A 20,189-nucleotide genomic window follows, 5' to 3' on the forward strand; every position below is an offset into this window, starting at 1 on the left:
TTAGTGACTAATGGTGTTCAGAGTGGGATCCCTATATATTTTGATTTTATAAATTTTGGATGAGGAAATAGCTGGGTGGATTAGTAAGTTTGCAGTTGACACAAAGGTTGGTGATGTTCTGGATAGTGTAGAAGATTGTCAGCGGTTACAGTGGGATATAGTCAGGATACAGATCTGGTCTGAGAAGTAGTAGCTGGAAAAGTGTGAAGTGGTAGGCTTTGGAAGATTGAACCCGAAGGCAGAAAACAAGGTTAATGGCAGGATTCTTAGCAGTGTGGAGGTACAAAGGAGTCTCTGGTTCAAGTCATGCTTCCAGTTCACGATGGCATTGGTGAAACACAGTGATGGCTTATAGGCGGCAAACAAATCTACTAGCTACATTATTAATCATACTTTTTCTGGACAACGATCACCATCGTCAATAGCTTGTAACTTTCCTTTCGGAGCTAAGCTTTGAACTGTCTGTACAACCTGGCATTATTGCGGTGTGAAAGTTTCAAAGATGCAGGATGGTTGCGGCATGGTGTGTACGGGCCAAATCAAGACAGCGGTGCCCCGGGCCAGGGAGTGAGGAATGAGCTGATGCTTGACTGATTTAAGCTCCAGGCCGGGTTGAAAAGGTTGGGTACGGGCCGAATCGAGACAGGAGGACCTGGGCCCGAGAGCATAACAAAGCAGCAGGGCCCGGGTCCAGAAACAAGAAATGACCCGCTGTTTGGCTGATTTAAGCCCTGGGCCGGGTTGGAAAGGTCAGGATGTCAGAGCTGGAGGTGAGGGATGGGCCGGTAAATTGATAGGGTGGGTAATAATTATACTGGCTCTCAATAGTAGGAGGATTGACCTCAAAAGCTGTAATGTAATGCTACCGCTCTATAAAACTCTGGTTAGATCACACTTTGTATTGTCTCCAGTTCTGGTCATCACATTACAGGAAGGCTGTACAAGCTTTAGAGAGGGTGCAGAGGAGATTTCTCTAACTTCTCTGGATTAGAGAACATGTCTTGTGAAGGAAGGCTGAGTGAATTAGGCTTTTCTCATTCAAGTTCAAAGTAAATTTATTTATTATATGTCACCATATACTACACTGAGATTCAGTTTCTTGCGGGCATTCACAGTAGGTGCAAAGAAGCACAATAGTGTTATGCCCTTTAACTTAAAAGCATTGAACTAATTCAAAGGAATATGTGGGAGTCCAAACTGTGAGTCTAACTTTCAGTTTACTTCAAGCGAGGTGCGTACTTATCACATGATAACATGATGAGATATGCATTTAGCGCATTTTTACATATAACCTGCAATGCATTATTTTAACAAACAAAAATGCATAATCAAACTATATATATATGAGGTAACTCAAATATTATTAAAATATTATTGAAACAACAAATAGAATCAATGAAAGACCTTGGAGTGAAGATGGGTGAGAGATGACTTGATAGTGCTGTGTAAGATTGTAGGATGCATAGCTGGAGTGGACAGCCAACATCATTTTCCCAATACCAATCTGTTTAAGGTGAGAGGAGGAAAGTCTGAGGAGATATCAGAGGTATTATTTTTTCACACAGAGTGTTAAGCATCTGGAACACACTGCCATGTGTGCTGATAGAATCAGATATAATAGGAATATAAAAGACTCTGGGCATATGGATATAATAAAAATGGAGGGTTATGGGCTGTGTAATTGGAAATGGTTAGATTTATCATGGAAAAGGTTAAAAGGCTGGCAAAACATCATGGGCCAAAGAAGACATAATGTGCCATCTTGGTGTATGTTCACCAGAGCGTTGCCATCTGCATTATTACATCTACTGAACTTAAAATTTTCATCTGAAGTAGTAAATAGCAGATAACAATAATGGGAAGGAAGATATAAAGTTTAACAGGAGTTTGAAAATAGGGACAAAAGAGCACTTTTCTTATAAAGAGCAATGAAAGAAGAATTATTTATCTCCTGTGTTATAATTGTCCATTTTATAATAAATTTCCTCTGACAATAAACTGTCAATGCATCTTTCAACAGGAGACATAGGCGAATCTATTCTTATGCCGCCATCTCCTGGTACAAAGGGACAATCTGGCGACCCTGGAGATTCAGGTAATGTTTACCTTTCGGAGAGTGATCATCTCCTGCTTTTGGACACTGCTCACTGACAACTCAGCTCGGCATTTAAATCTGACATTAACTGAACTTAATGTTGATTCCGTGTGTGAAGCGCTATTACTGTTTCTCCCAATTACTTGTTGCAACTTTGAAGAAAAAATAAGAGAGGCCCCCGAGAAACATTTGAAACCTTTGGTGCTGTTTCATTTTCTGAAACTTTCTCTGCTTTTTCCATCAAAAATTTAGTGGACAGGTATAAAATTTCTTGTGGAAAGTCATGGAATAGTTATTAATCTCTGTTCCTGTAAACTTTTTTTGGTCTATGTCTTTTAGTTTAATTTCTTTCTTCCTCTTTGTTCGTCATTTCTGCAATAAATGTTATCTGTTTCTTGTGGCTCCATGTCCTTGACCATGAACGGTCTGTTAACTGCCCTAGTCACTGTCTGCCGCACCTTTGTATTTGGTGTCACCAGCAACTTTTGAAATCACATGTCCAACTCATTTATGCAGGAGGTACAGAAGAGTTTCACCAGGACGTTGTCTGGATCGGGGTGTGTTTGCCATTAGGCATGGCAAAGTTGGATTATTTTCTCTGGAGCTTTTTGAGGAGCAACCTGACAGAAGTCTACAAAATGATGAGAGTCATAGAATGGGTAGACAGATTTAGGGTACTGGAGAATCTCAGCCTGAAACATTGACTGTCCATTTCCCTCCATGGATGCTGCCTGACCCACTGAGTTCTTCCAGTGCTTTGTGAAATGAGTGGCTTTGTCTGTATTAAAACACAAAATCATGGAGTCAACTTTTCAGGCCAAAGGTTCTTCATCAGAATGGGTAAGGAGGGAAAATATGCCCAACTTCCCTTTGATGAAAGGTCTGCAGCCTGAAACATTAACTCTATTCCTGACCGGCTGATTTTCTGTTCCCGTTTTAGATTTCCAGCACCTTCAGACATTTTTAAAATACTTTTTGAGAAAATTAGCTTGTTTGGTGTGTGAAAAGTAACTGCTGGGAAGGAGGATTTCTCTGATAGGGTAAAATTGGGGTGACCATGAGGATGAGCTGCTAACAAAGTTGTCTGGGAGCGTGAATGGGATCCATCAAAGAGTTCAGAGATTCAAAGATTCATTCATTATCAAAGTATGTATGCAGTATACAACTCTGAGATTCTTCTTCTCCAGATAGCCATGAAACAAAGAAAAAAAACCATGGCAGTCAGTTCAGAGAGAAACAACAAACCCATCAACATGATCATCAAACTTCCCATGCACAAAACACATCAAGAACATTGCCCCCAACCCCCTCCCCCCACATGAAATGGACCAAGACTATCAACCTCCAAATCCCCCTCCCCCGTACAAAGAAACATCGAGAAAGAACTTGAGGAAAGACAAAATACAAAAGCCATAGGACTGAAAAAAATGTATAGTCCATAGTCCAAAATCCATAGGCAGAAAGCTCAGTAACATTCAGTAGCATTATCGAAAGAGAGAGAGAGCTCGGGCACAGCGATAGGCCGCAGAACGTAGACAGAAGAATGTAGGAATTGTGAAATGCCATGTAGATCAGGCTGGAAGTGTCCTCCAGCCCACACCAGGCATGTCCTCCTGCTCTGCATCTTGTAAATTCACCTTTATTATTTTGCCACCTTCACCATCTTCTTTGTCATTTAGAAACCTCTATCCTTGACATTGGTTCCTCTACCTCTACCTCCGGTGAGAATTTTTCTGGCCTAGGCCTTTTTTCTTTTGACTGAAGGAGGATGAAAGGTGACTCATGAAGGTGTATGTGATTAAAAGAGGAATAGACACAGTGGCTAGCCAGCTCCTTTTTCCCAAGGCAGAATGGCCTACACTAGAGGACTTCCTTTTAAGCTGATGGGAGATATCGGAGGTTTTTTTTTACACAGAGTGGTGAGCACTTGGACCACACTGCTGGGGGTGGAGATAGAGGCAGATACACTAGGGACACCAGGAACGCGCTGCTGGAGGTGGGGATAGAGGCAGATACATCAGGGACATTTAAGAGTCTCTTAGCTAGACATATGGATGAAATTAAATAGGAGTGTTTGAGTTATACAGAAGGGAGGTGTCTGATTGATCGTGGAGTAGATTAAAAGGTCAGGACAACATTGAGGGCCAAAGGGCCTGTACTATGTAGCACCGTTTTATATTCTATATTCTGTCTAGCTGGTTTATCGATATTAAATGCATTGTTGTGTATTTAAATACACTGAGCCCTGATGAAGAGTCTCAACTCGAAACGTTGACTGTTTACTTTTTTCCATAGAAGCTGTCCGGCTTGCTGAGGTTCTCCAGTATTTTGTGTGTTGTCTTGAATTTCCAGCATCTGCAGATTTTCTCATAAGACCATAAGACATAGGAGCAGAATTAGGCCATTCAGCCCATCAAATCTGCTCTGCCATCCCATCATGGCTGATCCCGAATCTAGACATCCCTCCCTGCAGAAACTCACTTCAGGGAGGTAGCACCATCAATTTGCGGGAGACTCCCGGAACTTCTGGGAGAGGTGGGATGTCTGCAATAGAGCAGCTCCTTAGCAGCTAGCCAGCTAGTCTAAATAACGTTAGCTATGCTAATGAATGAATGATACCTGTTAAACTCACCTCAACATGTCTTTTACAGTCTTAACCCACCATGGTCAATAGAAAAGTCACTGTTACAAACAGTGCAGCGAGCAACACTGTCATTATTTTGACCCCTATTAGGCAGGGGTACACTTTAGTGTAGTCTGGGGTGATGTACGTTTTATATTTTCTTTCTTGGAACACTCTGCCATGGCGCACGTGCGCGCGCTCTCTTGCGCTCTCTCTCTCCCTCTTTTGGGGTCGCTCTCGCGCTCACTCTCTCTTGGTTTCTCTCTCTCACTCTCGCGCTTGCTCGCTCTCAAAAAAATTGATTTCCGGGATATTGCACATAATTTGCGGGCATCAGGGAGCCACTATTAATATGTGGGAGACTCCGGGAACTTCCAGGAGAGGTGGGATGTCTGTGAATCCCACTCAACCCCATACACCTGCCTTCTTGCCATATCATTTGATGCCCCGACCAAGCAGGAAATGATCAACTTCCGCCTTAAATATACGCATGGACTTGGCATCCACTGTAGTATGTGGCAGAGCTTTCCACAGATTCACTATACTCTGGCTAAAAAATTCCTCCTTACCTCTGTTTTAAAGGGTCACCCCTCAATTCTGAGGCTGTGTCCTCTAGTTCTGGACACCCCCACCATAGGAAACGTCCTCTCCGTATCCACCCTATCTAGTCCTTCCAACCTTCGGTAAGTTTCAATGAGATTCCCCCATATTCTTCTGATTTCCAGTGAGTACAGGCCCAATGCTGTCAAATGGTCCTCATTTGTTAACCCCTTCATTCCTGGAATCATCCTCGAGAACCTCCCCTGGACTCACTCCAAAGACAACACATTCTTTCTGAGATATGGAGCCCAAAACTGTTGACAGTACTCCAAATGCAGCCTGACTCGTGTCTTATAAAGGTTCAGTATTATCTCCTTGCTTTTATATTCTATTCCCCTTGAGATAAATGCATGGCCTTGGTTGTCATGTTTGACATTGTTGTGTTACTCTTTTACTTGCCACGTATCCAATGACAAATAAGACTTCACTTGCATAGTTTCCCTTCAGGCAAATCACACAGCAGAAATCAGCCTTAGTTGGAATATGCAAACCAAACTGCAGATGCTTGAAATCTGAGGAACAGAAATTGCTGGAAGTATTCATCTGGTCAGGCAGTATCATAGAAAGGGAAGCAAAACTCCCACTTTAGATTAAAAAATTGTTGTCAACATTCTGTAAAGTCTTTGGACTGAAAAGTTGCATTGTTTCTCTTTCAGCAGTTGCTGCTTCACCTGATGAGTGTCTTTAGACTGCTTTATTTGATTAACAGTTTCTATATTTTAGAACTGTTTTACTTATTTAAAACGTGTGCAGTTACTAGTGTGCTTTCATTTACCAAATTGTCTGGGGTGCAAAATGGAATTACCACACTGATCAAGTAACATTTCCCATGGATGAGGGTGACGTATGGTTGAGTGAACTCAGCCTTTTCTCCTTGGAGCGACGGAGGATGAGAGGTGACCTGATAGAGGTGTATAAGATGATGAGAGGCTTTGATTGTGTGGAAAGCCAAAGGCTTTTTCCTAGGGCTGAAATGGCTAACACGAGAGGGCACAGTTTTAAGGTGCTTCAAAGAAGGTACAGAGGAGATGTCAGGGATAAGTTTTTTACGCAGAGAGTGGCGAGTGCATGGAATGGGCTGCTGGTAACGGTGGTGGAGGTGGATACAATAGGGTCTTTTAAGAGTCTCCTGGTTAGGTACATGGAACTTAGAAAAATAGAGGGCTATGGGTAACCCTAGGTAATTTCTAAAGTAAGTACATGTTCGGCACTGAATGGCCTGTATTGTGCTGTAGGTTTTCTGTTTCTATGTTTTATGGTTATGATCGCAGAAAATCATACATTCACCAAAAAAAAAACATATAGCCCAGTTCCCTGAGTGTCATGGCCTACAGATTGATGGTGCATGGGATATTGACCTGGAGCCACGTTTCTACAAGAACAAGCACACAGCAGTTCCTCGTGAAGCGCTGTTGTAGCTGCAGACAAAGGTAATCTAGCTTCCCTTCTCCCAAGTAAACACTATAGAGCAGCACCAGTGGAAGGGGAGGTGGGCAGCCCCTAAACCAGCATGGACTCCAGCGTGCCCACCACACCTCTACTCTCTCCCACACTGCCTCTGGTGTCTTCTCCTCTGGGCAGCTGCAATGGGTGACATCACAGCGTGAGGGGCTGGCCCACACAATCACCAAAGTCATGCAGCTAACACACACAAAACACTGGAGGAACTCAGCAGGCCAGGCAGCGTCTATGGAAAAAAGCACATTCGATGTTTCGAGCCGAAACCCCTTGGCAGGCTATGCAGCTCCCCCTGTCCCCCTGCCATCGGTCTCAACAATGAACCAATGAACCGAACTTACAGTATACAACATTACCAATGTTCTACAGGGTCTTGTGATCACAGATGAAATGTCAAAGACAGTCATTTGCACCTTTTGTTGGACTGAGCACCAGCTCCATGCACTGCCTTCAACGTCTTCTTCCCTGCGTGGCCGCAGCGGAAGACAACACAGTACACAACAAGCCCATGCTGGGCTCTGCCGCTACCCAGCAACTCTCTAGTGGGGAAGACCAGCACTATTTGGTGTTCTTGGTATCCAGCAGCGTCTTGCAATCATAAGAAGAACATAAAGGACAAACAATTACACCACTGGTTGGACCTGGAGAACCTGCTGCGACCAAGAATGCCACCTTTCCAGAAGGCTCTTTTCATCACTTTTACTCTTAATCTCATCATCAATTCATGTGAGAACATGTAAAACTGGAACAAGATATGCAAAGAGAGATAATAGTGCAACTCACGCAGCTCAAAATATACTATTGAGATGAAATTAATTGCCATTTAGAAATGTATGAGCAGCCTGGGTTACCAAGAAGACTGGAGGCAGATGTGTTGAAGATTGACCAGAATGCAGTATGTCCTGGGACATGGTAGAAAGATATACCTGTGAGTCTAACCTATGAAAGGCATAGTGGGAGCATTGATAGAAATGGGTTGATGAACAGAAAAGAAATAATTGTGTGTTGTGTGGGTATAAGAATGAATGGAAGTGGTGTCATGAAGATTCAACGCTGTTTTCAGTACCCTTTTGTTCAGAAGATGTTTGAATAATTTGAGTATAAAGATAGCAGTCTCAAATTGTTAGTTACAACATAGAAGGAACCAATTTCAAAATCTGAAAATAATTTGTATCCCAAGACATGTGACACTAGAAAGAATATTTTTCTTTTTCATTCTTTACTTTCACTCTGCTATAATCAGACTTGCTCTCAGTTGAATTTTTCACTTCGCATATTTCATATCTCTGCTATTATTGTTTCATCATATTCACCCCAGGAAAGTTAACAGAATCTGGGGAGAAATACAGTTTAGCAGAATTGGCCAATATGTTGTTGTAGCCATCCCTGAATCGTGGCTGAAGGATGGTTGTAGTTGGGAACTGAATGTTCAAGGTTACACGTTGTATCGGAGGGTTAGGAAGGTAGACAGAGGCTCTGCCGGTAAAGAATGGCATCAAATCAGTAGAAAGATGTGATATAGGATCGGAAGATGTTGAATCCTTGTGGGTTGAGTTAAGAAACTGCAAGGGTAAAAGGACATTGATGGCAATTATATACAGGACTCCCAACAGTGGCTGGGAGGTGGACCACAGATTAAAACAGGAAATAGAAAAGGCGTGTTAAAAGGGCAATGTTATAGTAGTCATGGGAGATTTTAACATGCAGGTCGATTGGGAAAATCAGGTTGGTAATGAATCTCGAGAGTGAGTTTGTTGAACGCCTAAGAGATGGCTATTTAGAGCAGTTCACCGTTGAGCCTACTAGGGGATCAGCTATACTGGATTGGGTGTTATGTAATGACTGGAGGTGATTAGGAAGCTTAAGGTGAAAGAACCCTTAGGAACCAATGATCACAATATCATTGAGTTCAACTTGAAATTTGATAGGGAGAAAGTAAAGTCTGATGTAGCAGTATTTCAGTGGAGTAAGGGAAATTACAGTGGTGTGAGAGAGGAGTTGGCCAAAGTAAATTGGAAGGAGCTGCTGGCAGGGATGTCAGCAGAGGAGCAATGGCATGTGTTTCTGGGAAAAATGAGGAAGGTCTGTATTCCAAAAATGAAAAAAATACTCTAATGGAAAAATAGTATAACTGTGGCTGACAAGGGAAGTCAAAAATCTCGTAAAAGCAAAAAGAGCACACAACAAGGCAAAAATTAATGGGAAGATAGAGAATTGGGAAGTTTTTAAAAACCTACAGAAAGCAACTAAAAAAATTATTAGATAGGAAAAGATGAAATATGTAAGCAAACTAGCAAATAAAATCAAAGTGGATAGTAAAAGCTTTTTCAAGTATGTAAAAAATAAAAGAGAGATGAGAGTGGATATATGACCACTAGAAAATGAGGCCGGAGAAATAATAACAGGGAACAAGGAGATGTCCGATGAACTAAATGAGTATTTTGCATCAGTCTTCATTGTGGAAGACACTAGCAGTATGCCTGATATTGTAGTGTGTGAAGGAAGAGAAGTGGGTGCAGTTACTGTTACAAGAGAGAAGGTGCTCAAAAAGCTGAAAGACCTGAAGGTACATAAGTCACCCGGACCAGATGAACTGCACTCTAGGATTCTGAAAGAGGTAGCATTAGAGATTGTGGTGGTATTAAAATTTATCTTTCAAAAAACATTGGACTCTGGCATGGTGCCAAAGGACTGGAAAATTGCAAATGTCACTCCACTCTTTAAGAAAGAAGGAAGGCAGAAGAAAGGAAATTATAGACCAGTTAGCCTGACCTCAGTGGTTGGGAAGATGTTAGAGTCAATTGTTAAGGATGAGGTGATGGAGTACTTGGTAACACAGGACAGGATAGTACAAAGTCAGCATGGTTTCCTTCAGGGAAAATCCTGCCTGACAAACCTGTTGAAATTCCTTGAGGAGATTACAAGTAGGATAGATAAAGGGGATGTCGTGGATGTTGTATATTTGGACTTTCAGAAGGCCTTTGACAAGGTGCCATACATGAGGCTGCTTACCAAGTTAAGAGCCCATGGTATTACAGGAAAGTTACTAACATGGTGAGAGCATTGGCTGATTGGTAGGAGGCAGCGAGTGGGAATAAAAGGATCCTTTTCTGGTTGGCTGCCAGTGACTAGTGGTGTTCTGCGGGAGTCGGTGTTGGGACCACTTCTTTTTATGCTGTATATAAATGATCTAGTTGATTGAATAGATGGCTTTGTTGCCAAGTTTGTAGATGATACAAAGATTGATGGAGGGGCAGGTAGTGTTGAGAAAACAGGTAGGATGCAGAAGGACTTAGACAGATTAGAAGAATGGGCAAGAAAGTGGCAAATGAAATACAATGTTGGAAAATGCATGGTTGTGCACTTTGGTAGTAGAAATAAATGTGTGGACTATTTTCTAAACGAGCAGAGAATCCAAAAATCTGAGATGCAAAGAGACTTGGGAGTCTTTGTGCAGAACATTCTAAAGGTTAATTTGCAGATTGAGTTGGTGGTGAGGAAGGCAAATGCCATGGTAGCATTCATTTCAAGAAGTCTAGAACATCGGTCCCCCAACACCGGGCCGCAAAGCATGTGCTACCGAGCCGCGAGGAAATGATATGATTTGGTGATATGAGTCAGCTGCACCTTTCTTCATTCCCTGTCACGCACTGTGAGCTTGAACTCACGCGAGGTCATTACCCGCGTGTCATCCATGTCAGCGCGGAAAGGAGATCAACTCCTCGAGCTTGCAAATGACGGCGGGCTGAAAAGTGTGTTTGACATCAGATCTCTGCCGGCATCCTGGATCTAAGTCAAGGCTAAATATCCTGAGATCGTCAAGAAAGCACTGAAAACGTTGCTTCCATTTCCAACATCATATCTCTGGGCGAAGCGGAGTTTTCTGCAATGAATGCAATGAAAACTAAATTGCGGAATAGACTGGACATAAGGAACCCCCTTTGAGTATCGCTGTCTCCCATCACCCCTCAATAGGACCATCTTGTTGCAGGGAAACAAGTATTCAACCCAGGGCTCCCACTGATTCAGTGATATTGGTGTGTTGCAATGATTTTTTATGTTCATACGGGGAAAATATGTGCTGTGTGTTTAATATCCAAACGTTACTTAAAATGTTATGATGCTATTGACTTATAAGCGACTTATATAACCATATAACAATTACAGCACGAAAACAGCCCATCTCGGCCCTTCTAGTCCGTGCCGAACGCTTACTCTCACCTAGTCCCACCAATCTGCACTCAGCCCATAACCCTCTATTCCTTTCCTGTCCATTACCTATCCAATTTTTCTTTAAATGATAATATCAAACCTGCCTCTACCACTTCTACTGGAAGTTCGTTCAACACTTACTTCAAGCTCCCCTGTCCTCCCCTGATAATTGAATTATCACTGTATTCATGCGAGGAAAATATGTGCTGTGTGTTTAATATTAAATTCGTTAGATAAACCCTTTTAGAAATGAAATTGAGTGTATTAGCCACTTATCACTTATATTCCGGTCGTGATTAACACCCCCCTCGGAACAGAATCACCAAAAACGATTTGTAGAAAAAAAATCGGCAGGTACACGCATGCACAGGTCACGCATGCACACTGGTGCCTGCGCAAGGTGTCATAATCATTGTCGTCTTTCTCTGGGTAAACACAACATATTTGACTGCTACTCTTGTCCATTGACAACCTTACCAGCCCCCCCCCCCCCCCGGCTCAGTGGGTCCGCAAGAATATTGTCAATATTAAACCGGTCCGCAGTGCAAAAAAAGTTGGGGACCCCTGGTCTAGAATACAAGAGCAAGGATGTAATGCTGAGGCTTTATAAGGCACTGGTGAGACCTCACCTCGAGTATCATGTACAGTTTTGGGCTCCTCATCTTAGAAAAGATGTGCTGACATTAGAGAGGGTCCAGAGGAGGTTCACAAGAATGATTTCAGGAATGAAAAGGTTATCATACGAGGAAAGTCTGATGGCTCTGGGTCTGTACACACTGGAATTGAGAAGGATGAGGGGGGATCTCATTGAAACCCTTTGAATGTTGAAAAGCCTAGACAGAGTAGATGTGGAAAGGATGTTTCCCATGGTGGGAGAGTCTAGGACAAGAGGGCACAGCCTCAGGATAGAGGGGCACCCTTTCAAAACAGAGAGGCAGAGAAATTTCTTTAGCCAAAGGGTGGTGAATTTGTGGAATTTGTTGCCACATGCAGCTGTGGAGGCCTGGTCATTGGGTGTATTTAAGGCAGAGATTGACAGGTTCTTGATTGGACATGGCATCAAAGGTTACGGGGAGAAGGCTGGAGAATGGGGTTGAGGAGGAGGAGAGAAAAGAATCAGCCATGATTGAATGGCAGAGCAGACTCAATGGGCCAGATGGCCTAATTCTGCTCCTATGTCTTATGGTCTTACGTTCAAGGGTTCTTTGACCTGATCTCAGCCCTATCTGAGCATTAATTATACTGCCCATTGTAATCCTGAGGCCCTTGTGAATGTAGTATACGGACGTACTGAAACATGGCTTTGATGCCTTGTAAGCCTTAGAACCTTCAGATGATTGTGTTATTCTTATCACAGAATGCAAGGTGTTCTCCACAAGTCTAATGAGTTCAGAAAGGCCCTCACATTTTAAACTAAATAAAAGATAGACGGTGAATCATAAACACCAGAGATTCTGCAGATGCTGGAAATCCAGAGTACCACACACAAAATGCTGGAGGAACCCAACATGTCAGGCAGCATCTATGGGGAGGAATAAAGAGTGGGCATTTTGGACCAACACCCTTCATCCAGGAAGAAGGGAGGCAGGTTTATTTCACTAATGATTCACACAGGGTATTTAATTAATATAGGATGCTATGAGCCTGAAGACACACGCTCAATATTTCAGGAACAGTTTCTGACCCTCCTCCATCAAATTTCTGAATGGACAATGAGTCCACGTACACTACCTCATTTTTTTCCCCCTTTTTTGCACTACTTATTAAAATTTTATATATAAAATATGTATATATTTCTTATTGTAATTTATATTTTTTCTTATTATGTATTGCATGACATATGCCAGTGATACTAAACTTGATTCTGATTCTGATATCTATCTTTACAACATTTATTTCAGTGCAGAAGAAGCTATAATAGAAATCACAGTTTTGTGATGTACAAAGCATTATTTTTATGTTGCATTTACCATATTTACAGAATTTATTATTTAAGTGTTGGAATTGCTTTTGCCTGTCATTTGAATTTCACTTTAGAAAGCCCCATGCATCTTGGAATATAAGATCAGAAGAGACAGAAACAGAAGAAAGCCATTTGGGCCCTTGCTCTGCTATTACATGTCATGGAATTTGTTATTTTGCAGCAGCAGTAGAGAGCAAAATTACTAAAAGTTTCAAAAGTAAACTGTGTCCATGGGAGTTTCAGAAATCTGATGGTAACCGGGTAAGAAGCTGTTCCTAAAAGGTTGAGTGTGGGTCTCCTCAGCCTGCAGATAGGAGTCTCCTTTTTGGATATCACCATACATTCTGTCTTTTTGCAATTTATCGATAGACCCATTTTTGCACTTTCTTCAACAACTCTATCAATCAAGTTTTGTAGTTCTTCCTCCGTACTTGCAATTAACTTGCTACTTAGGAAGCTGGGTGACATCAGGTGGCAGGTGCGATATGGACATCAAAAGAAGAATAGGGATGGCAAAAGACACCTTTACAAGAATGAAGACTATACTGACCAACACTAAACTAGGCATGACAACCCGCCTCAGAGCACCAAACTGTTACGTTTATCCAGTTATTTTATATGGCTCAGAATGTTGGACAATATCTAGTAACATGAGGAAATGAACTGAAGCAGCAGAGATGTGGTTTTTGAGGAGGATGCAAAGAATATCATGGACGAAACGAATATCTAACGAGGATGTCATGAACAGAGCAAGCACAAAAAGAGAAATAATATATGAGATCATGATAAGCCAATGTGACTTCATTGGACATGTGATTAGGAAAGAGGAGTTAGAATGCACGGTAATTCTGGGAAAGATTGAAGGGAAGAAAGCTAGAGGAAGACAAAGACAAATGATGATGGAGACAGCAGCCAGAGAACTGGAAATGAATACCAATGAATTGATCCACTTGACCCGAAACAGGAGTGTGTGGGCTATGGCGGTTGTTACGAGAATACACATAAAATTAAGATGTTTGCTGGCCTGGGCTAGCATCAGTGGCATCAGCAGTTGGTCTGCCACCTGCCCTCAGGGGAAGGAGAGATAAGGAACAATGGAGCAGCGTCTGGAGATGTGTAATGAAGGGATGTGGGAGGAAGAGCTGTCTGGAGCGGCTCCCCCCTTTGAACCCTGAACTGTTTGAAGTGATGGACAGGCGATACCCCAGCAGGGGGATAAAAAGGGACAGGTTCGCTAAGACAGACACACACGCCACCCGAGGTAACGAGACCCTGGAAGCGGTACGCTTCTCACGAGTGGGTGAGAAGTGCCAGACAACGACCAGGGTGGAAAGGTACGATCAGCGGGAACCCGGTGTGTGTCCGCCCTTGCCTGGGTGCCGGGTTCACTGCAGAGGATCGACCGCATCTGGAGGAGGGGTCACAGTCGGTGACCTCAGGTGACATCACCAAGGACCCGCCCAAATGCTGTTTGTGAGCCATCCCGCTGGTCTGTGAGTGAAGCAGTGTTCTGAATGATCAGTTGTTCCTATTCTGTCTCTCTTCCCCCACCTTGTCCATCGCCATGGCAACGATTACTGCGAACTGAACTACAAACTGGACTGAACTTTGAGTCATTTTGAAATTGGTCATTTACCCCTAGACAACGATAGAGCTTGATTGATGCTGTTATCTTAATTCTGTGCACATGTGTGGTTATCATTGTTGAATTGTTGCATTTATTATCCTTTCGATTACTGTGTTGCTTGTTTCTTTAATAAAACTTTCTTAGTTCTAGTACTCCAGACTCCAACTGAGTGATCCATTTCTGCTGGTTTGGCAACCCAGTTACGGGGTACGTAACATAAGTGGGGTTCTCGTCCGCGATTTTGAACGCTAAATTTGGGACGGAGTAAATTGATTGGGTTAAAATTCCCGAAAGAAAGAAAAGACAAACAGCAGAAATGGAGGTTGAGGAATTTATAAAGGCGCCGACCTTGGAGGCATTAGAGGATGCCAGGAAATCGGAATTGTTAGCTGTGGCCAAACGGTTGAATCTTTCTAAGGTGAAGTCGACAATGAGGAGAGAGGAGATACACAGAGCTATTGTAGAGCACTATGTATCTAAAGGTGTGTTTCCCCAAGGTGAGCTGGGGGAGGTGTCTGTTGAAAAACCTGCTGGAGACGCAGTACAGGTACAGCTTGAAAAACTGAGACTCGAGCACGAGTTCCGGGTACGGCAGTTAGAACACGAAGAGAAAGAGAGAGAGGTAGAAAGGCAAGAGAGAGAAAGACAGTTGGAGAGAGAAGAGAGAGAGAGGGACAGACAGTTGGAGAGAGAGGAGAAACAGAGGGAAAGGGAATTCGAGTTGGAAAAGTTAAGGATAAGGGCCGAGCAGGGGCTCGTGCCGAACCAAGGTGGAGGGTTCCGGGCGACCCAGGAGGTTAGGCTGGTTCCCCCATTTGACGATACCGATGTGGATCGGTACTTTCTCCACTTCGAAAAAGTAGCTATAAGTCAGGACTGGCCGAGGGATAAGTGGGTTGTTTTACTTCAGAGTGTACTGAAAGGGAAAGCCCAACAAGCTTACTCCGCTTTATCCGCGGAAGATGCCCAGAAGTATGAGGTGGTGAAGGAGGCCATCCTCAGGATTTATGAGTTGGTCCCGGAGGCATACCGGCAGAGGTTCCGGAATGCGAGGAAGCGGTGGGACCGCACGTATTTGGAGTTTGCTCGTGAGATGCAAACATATTGTGAGCGTTGGTGCGCCTCGAAGGGGGTAGAGGGGGATTATGACAGACTGCTGCAGCTGATTCTGATTGAGCAGTTTAAAGGTTGTGTCCCTGAGGGTATGAGACCCTACCTCGATGAGAAAGAGGCAGCCACGTTAGCCGCAACTGCTAAGTTAGCGGATGAGTATGCGTTGACGCATAAAATGAAGTTTGCCCCGAGTAAAGGCTACCAGAAGGGTAGTCAGGACGGCGGGGAGAGTCCACCGGAAAAGTCAGAAAGTAAGCCGGGGACTAGTGAAAAGGATAAGGTAGACCGGGAGCAGTCTGGTAGGAAGTCTCCTGGGGTCGTCTGTTATAATTGTGGGAAAGTCGGACACTTTGCGTCCAGGTGCTTTGCCCCAAGGAAGGAGACGGGGAAAGGAAAAGCGGAAATTTTGAATGGCTGTATTGAGCTGTTAAGCGAACCGCTAGGGAAGGACAGGTCTGAAAAAGTCCAGGAAGGGCGCGAGAGGTTTATCTCGGCCGGACTGGTGTCAGTGAAGGAGAGGTTAAAACCAGTTCCAGTGCGGATCTGGAGAGACACGGGAGCGTGTCAGTCACTAATACTGAAGAGTGTATTAGAGTTTAGCTCAGAGACCCAGACTGGGGAGGTAGAGGTCAAAGGTGTTGGGGAAGGGACAGAGTCGGTCCCTTTGCACCAGATACATTTACAGAGCAACCTGGTCTCTGGACTAGTCACGATCGGGGTGAGGTCCGAATTACCGATGAAAGACGTGGAAGTCTTGCTCGGTAATGACATCGCCGGAGGAATCGTGTTCCCAGTCGTGAGATTGACGGGTCAGCCTGCCAGCATGGAGGCCCCGCCCGCGATGGTGAATTTGGCTGAAACATTTCTGCCAACCTTGTATGAGACAGGGTGTAGTGAGATAAGAGGTAGTGAGGGAGCTGGGACGGACGTAGCAGTAGCCAGGAAAGAATTTGTGCAGACGCAGGAGCGAGACGAGGGGCTGATGGTTTTTGCCGAGACCGCTCTCTCTGACACAGCCTTGACAAGCTATTGTGCGGATAAGGAGGTGCTAAGGAAGAAAGGGAAATCAAGTACAGCATCCGCAGTTGAGGAGTGGGGGGTGGTGCAAAAGAGTTATGGGGATGAGGTTTTTAACATGGCCCACGAGGTACCCCCCGGTGGACATTTTGCGGTGCTGGAGGAAACAGTTGGTGGAATCATGAAAGAGAGTTACCGGCTGCCCAGGGGGAAAAATGTTATTGATCATGACCGACGCGAACTGAGACGGTCACCGGCTTTTGATATGCTAACAAACCTAGTCGGTGTTAGCGTGGAAATCAATGAAGCTAGGGGCCCCCTACTAAGAGGAAAAAACCATTTTGAAAAGATTAGGATGGGATCGGTCAGATGGGAGAAGGCTATTGTTTTGGCCAGGTCTACTGATAAGGTCTCTCCCTTAATCCCCGAAGGAGTAATTAAACGACTCGCACCCATGTGTTTGATTGTCCCGAGGAAATGCAAAGAACTGGGACGTTGGGTGATTGTGGTTACAATAGGGCGGCCAAGTAAACAACACCCATATTTTTTGAGTAATTCAGTGACTAAAGGGCTGATGAACACAGAGGTGTGTATTGGCAATTTAACACGGCTGTCTGAAGCCAGCTTGATAGTGAACCTTGGAAAAAATGAATTCGGCCACACGAATGTCACTTACCTGGGAATTGTGGTGACACAGGGGCAGCTGGCAGTGATGCAAGCTACAGTGCAGGCTATCGCTGACCTCCCAACCCCGACAGACAAGAGGGCCCTCAGAAGGCTTTTGGAGATGGTGGGGTACTGCAGGAAGTTTTGCAATAACTCTGCGGTCAATACCCGTCCCCCTCCTACTAAGCCCTTGCGAGAGAAAATTGAGTCGGAATGGGACGACCCTTGTTATTGTGGTCCGGGACAAAACCAAATGAGAGGTTACATTGGTCGCAATTCATCAGTGTTTTTGGCCACTATGAAGTTTGCTGAGTTGGAGCCTGGTCTAAGGGATTATTAATAACACGTGTAAAAGGAACAGAAAATGTGATGACTGTCAAAGTGTTGACAGCTTCAAATTCTCTGTATTAGCTAAATAACTGTTAAAGATGTATATTGTGTATGTATCAGATAATGTAGTCATGTTTGTAATTTTTACCTCCCGGTAAAAATCCTTAAAGGGGGGAAGTGTTACGAGAATACACATAAAATTAAGATGTTTGCTGGCCTGGGCTAGCATCAGTGGCATCAGCAGTTGGTCTGCCACCTGCCCTCAGGGGAAGGAGAGATAAGGAACAATGGAGCAGCGTCTGGAGATGTGTAATGAAGGGATGTGGGAGGAAGAGCTGTCTGGAGCGGCTCCCCCCTTTGAACCCTGAACTGTTTGAAGTGATGGACAGGCGATATCCCAGCAGGGGGATAAAAAGGGACAGGTTCGCTAAGACAGACACACACACGCCACCCGAGGTAACGAGACCCTGGAAGCAGTACGCTTCTCACGAGTGGGTGAGAAGTGCCAGACAACGACCAGGGTGGAAAGGTACGATCAGCGGGAACCCGGTGTGTGTCCGCCCTTGCCTGGGTGCCGGGTTCACTGCAGAGGATCGACCGCATCTGGAGGAGGGGTCACAGTCGGTGACCTCAGGTGACATCACCAAGGACCCGCCCAAATGCTGTTTGTGAGCCATCCCGCTGGTCTGTGAGTGAAGCAGTGTTCTGAATGATCAGTTGTTCCTATTCTGTCTCTCTTCCCCCACCTTGTCCATCGCCATGGCAACGATTACTGCGAACTGAACTACAAACTGGACTGAACTTTGAGTCATTTTGAAATTGGTCATTTACCCCTAGACAACGATAGAGCTTGATTGATGCTATCTTAATTCTGTGCACATGTGTGGTTATCATTGTTGAATTGTTGCATTTATTATCCTTTCGATTACTGTGTTGCTTGTTTCTTTAATAAAACTTTCTTAGTTCTAGTACTCCAGACTCCAACTGAGTGATCCATTTCTGCTGGTTTGGCAACCCAGTTACGGGGTACGTAACACGGTCAAAGCTCAAACTGGGCATGGCACCTGATGATGATGATGTGGGTCTCTTCTTCGATGGTGGTAAAGTGAAGATGACATGTCCTGGATGGTGGGGGTGTTTAAAGAAGGATGCCAGCTTAAAGGAGAAATTTAAGGAATTTGAGGAGGAATCCAGCTGCCTGATTACTCTGCCCTGTAAATTTCAAGGGGGAGGACAGGACTGGATCATTTTCTGCCCACCCAGCATCAATGTACACTCACACACACACACAAAAATGCTAGAGGAACTCAGCAGGCCAGGCAGCATCTATGGAAAAACGTAAACAGTCAATGTTTTTGGGCCAAGACCCAACAGATCTATTATCTGTGACAAATGTTGTGGAACTAGATGTTTTGTAGCAGCAGTACAATGCAACACAAAGATTGCTATAAGTTACAAAATAAACAAACCAGTACAAAACGAAAAGGATGATGTGGTGTTTATTGGTCATTCAGATATCTGATGGCAGATGGGAAGAAGCTATTCCTAAAATGCTGAATGTATGTCTTCAGGCTCCTGTACCTCCTCCCTGATGGTAGTAATGGGAGGAGGGCATGTCCCAGATGGTGAGGGTTCTTAATGATGGATGTTGCCTTTTTGAGGCACCAGCTCTCAATGGTGAGGAGGCTTGTGCCTGTGATGGAGCTAACTGAATCTGTAACCTTCTGCAGCCTGTGCATTGGAGGCTCCATACCAGGCCGTGGTGCAGCCAGACAATAGACAATAGGTGCAGGAGTAGGCCATTCGGCCCTTCGAGCCAGCACCGCCATTCACTGTGATCATGGCTGATCATCCACAGTCAGTATCCAGTTCCTACCTTATCCCCGTAACCTTTGTTTCCGCTATCTTTAAGAGCTCTATCCGTCTCTTTCTTGAAAGCATCCAGAGACTTGGCCTCCACAGCCTTCTGGGGCAGAGAATTCCATATATCCACCACTCTTTGGGTGAAAAAGTTTTTCCTCAAAGTTTTTCCAGCCAGTCAGAATGTTCACCACCATAGCAAAAATATCAATTGATGCCCGTTTTGAATATACTCGGACATACTCGGAGTAAGCTAAGATTCATTATATTCTGGGGAAGAAATAGCCTTGCAACTGTGTCCTGAATTTTGAGGCAATGACTATGGTTCTAAACACCCCAGTCAGAGGAACATCAATTCTGCATCTAGACTATAAAGCCCCTAAAAAGTTTGTTTCTGTGATATGCTCTTTAAAGTTTAATACAAAAAGTACTAGGTTTTGTACTTAGGTGGCCAGTGCTATCATGTTTGCTGTTGTGTGCTGGGGCAGCAGGCTGAGGGTAGCAGACACCAACAGAATCAACAAATTCATTCGTAAGGCCAGTGATGTTGTGGGGATGGAACTGGACTCTCTCACGGTGGTGTCTGAAAAAAGGATGCTGTCTAAATTGCATGCCATCTTGGTCA

At 44.1% G+C, this 20,189-nt stretch overlaps 1 protein-coding gene across 1 annotated transcript in view; it reads left to right on the top strand.

Annotated features, from left to right (window-relative positions):
* Positions 1–20,189, top strand: part of LOC134345080 (collagen alpha-5(IV) chain-like) — a 217,380-nt gene that overhangs the window by 186,205 nt on the left and 10,986 nt on the right. Inside the window, exon 37 of the mRNA XM_063045211.1 lies at positions 2,021–2,095. Within this exon, the coding sequence (XP_062901281.1) occupies positions 2,021–2,095 (75 nt within the window). The remainder of the gene's footprint in view (positions 1–2,020; positions 2,096–20,189) is intronic.

Source organism: Mobula hypostoma, chromosome 4 (genome assembly GCF_963921235.1).
Source record: "Mobula hypostoma chromosome 4, sMobHyp1.1, whole genome shotgun sequence".
Classification (NCBI taxonomy): domain Eukaryota; kingdom Metazoa; phylum Chordata; class Chondrichthyes; order Myliobatiformes; family Myliobatidae; genus Mobula; species Mobula hypostoma.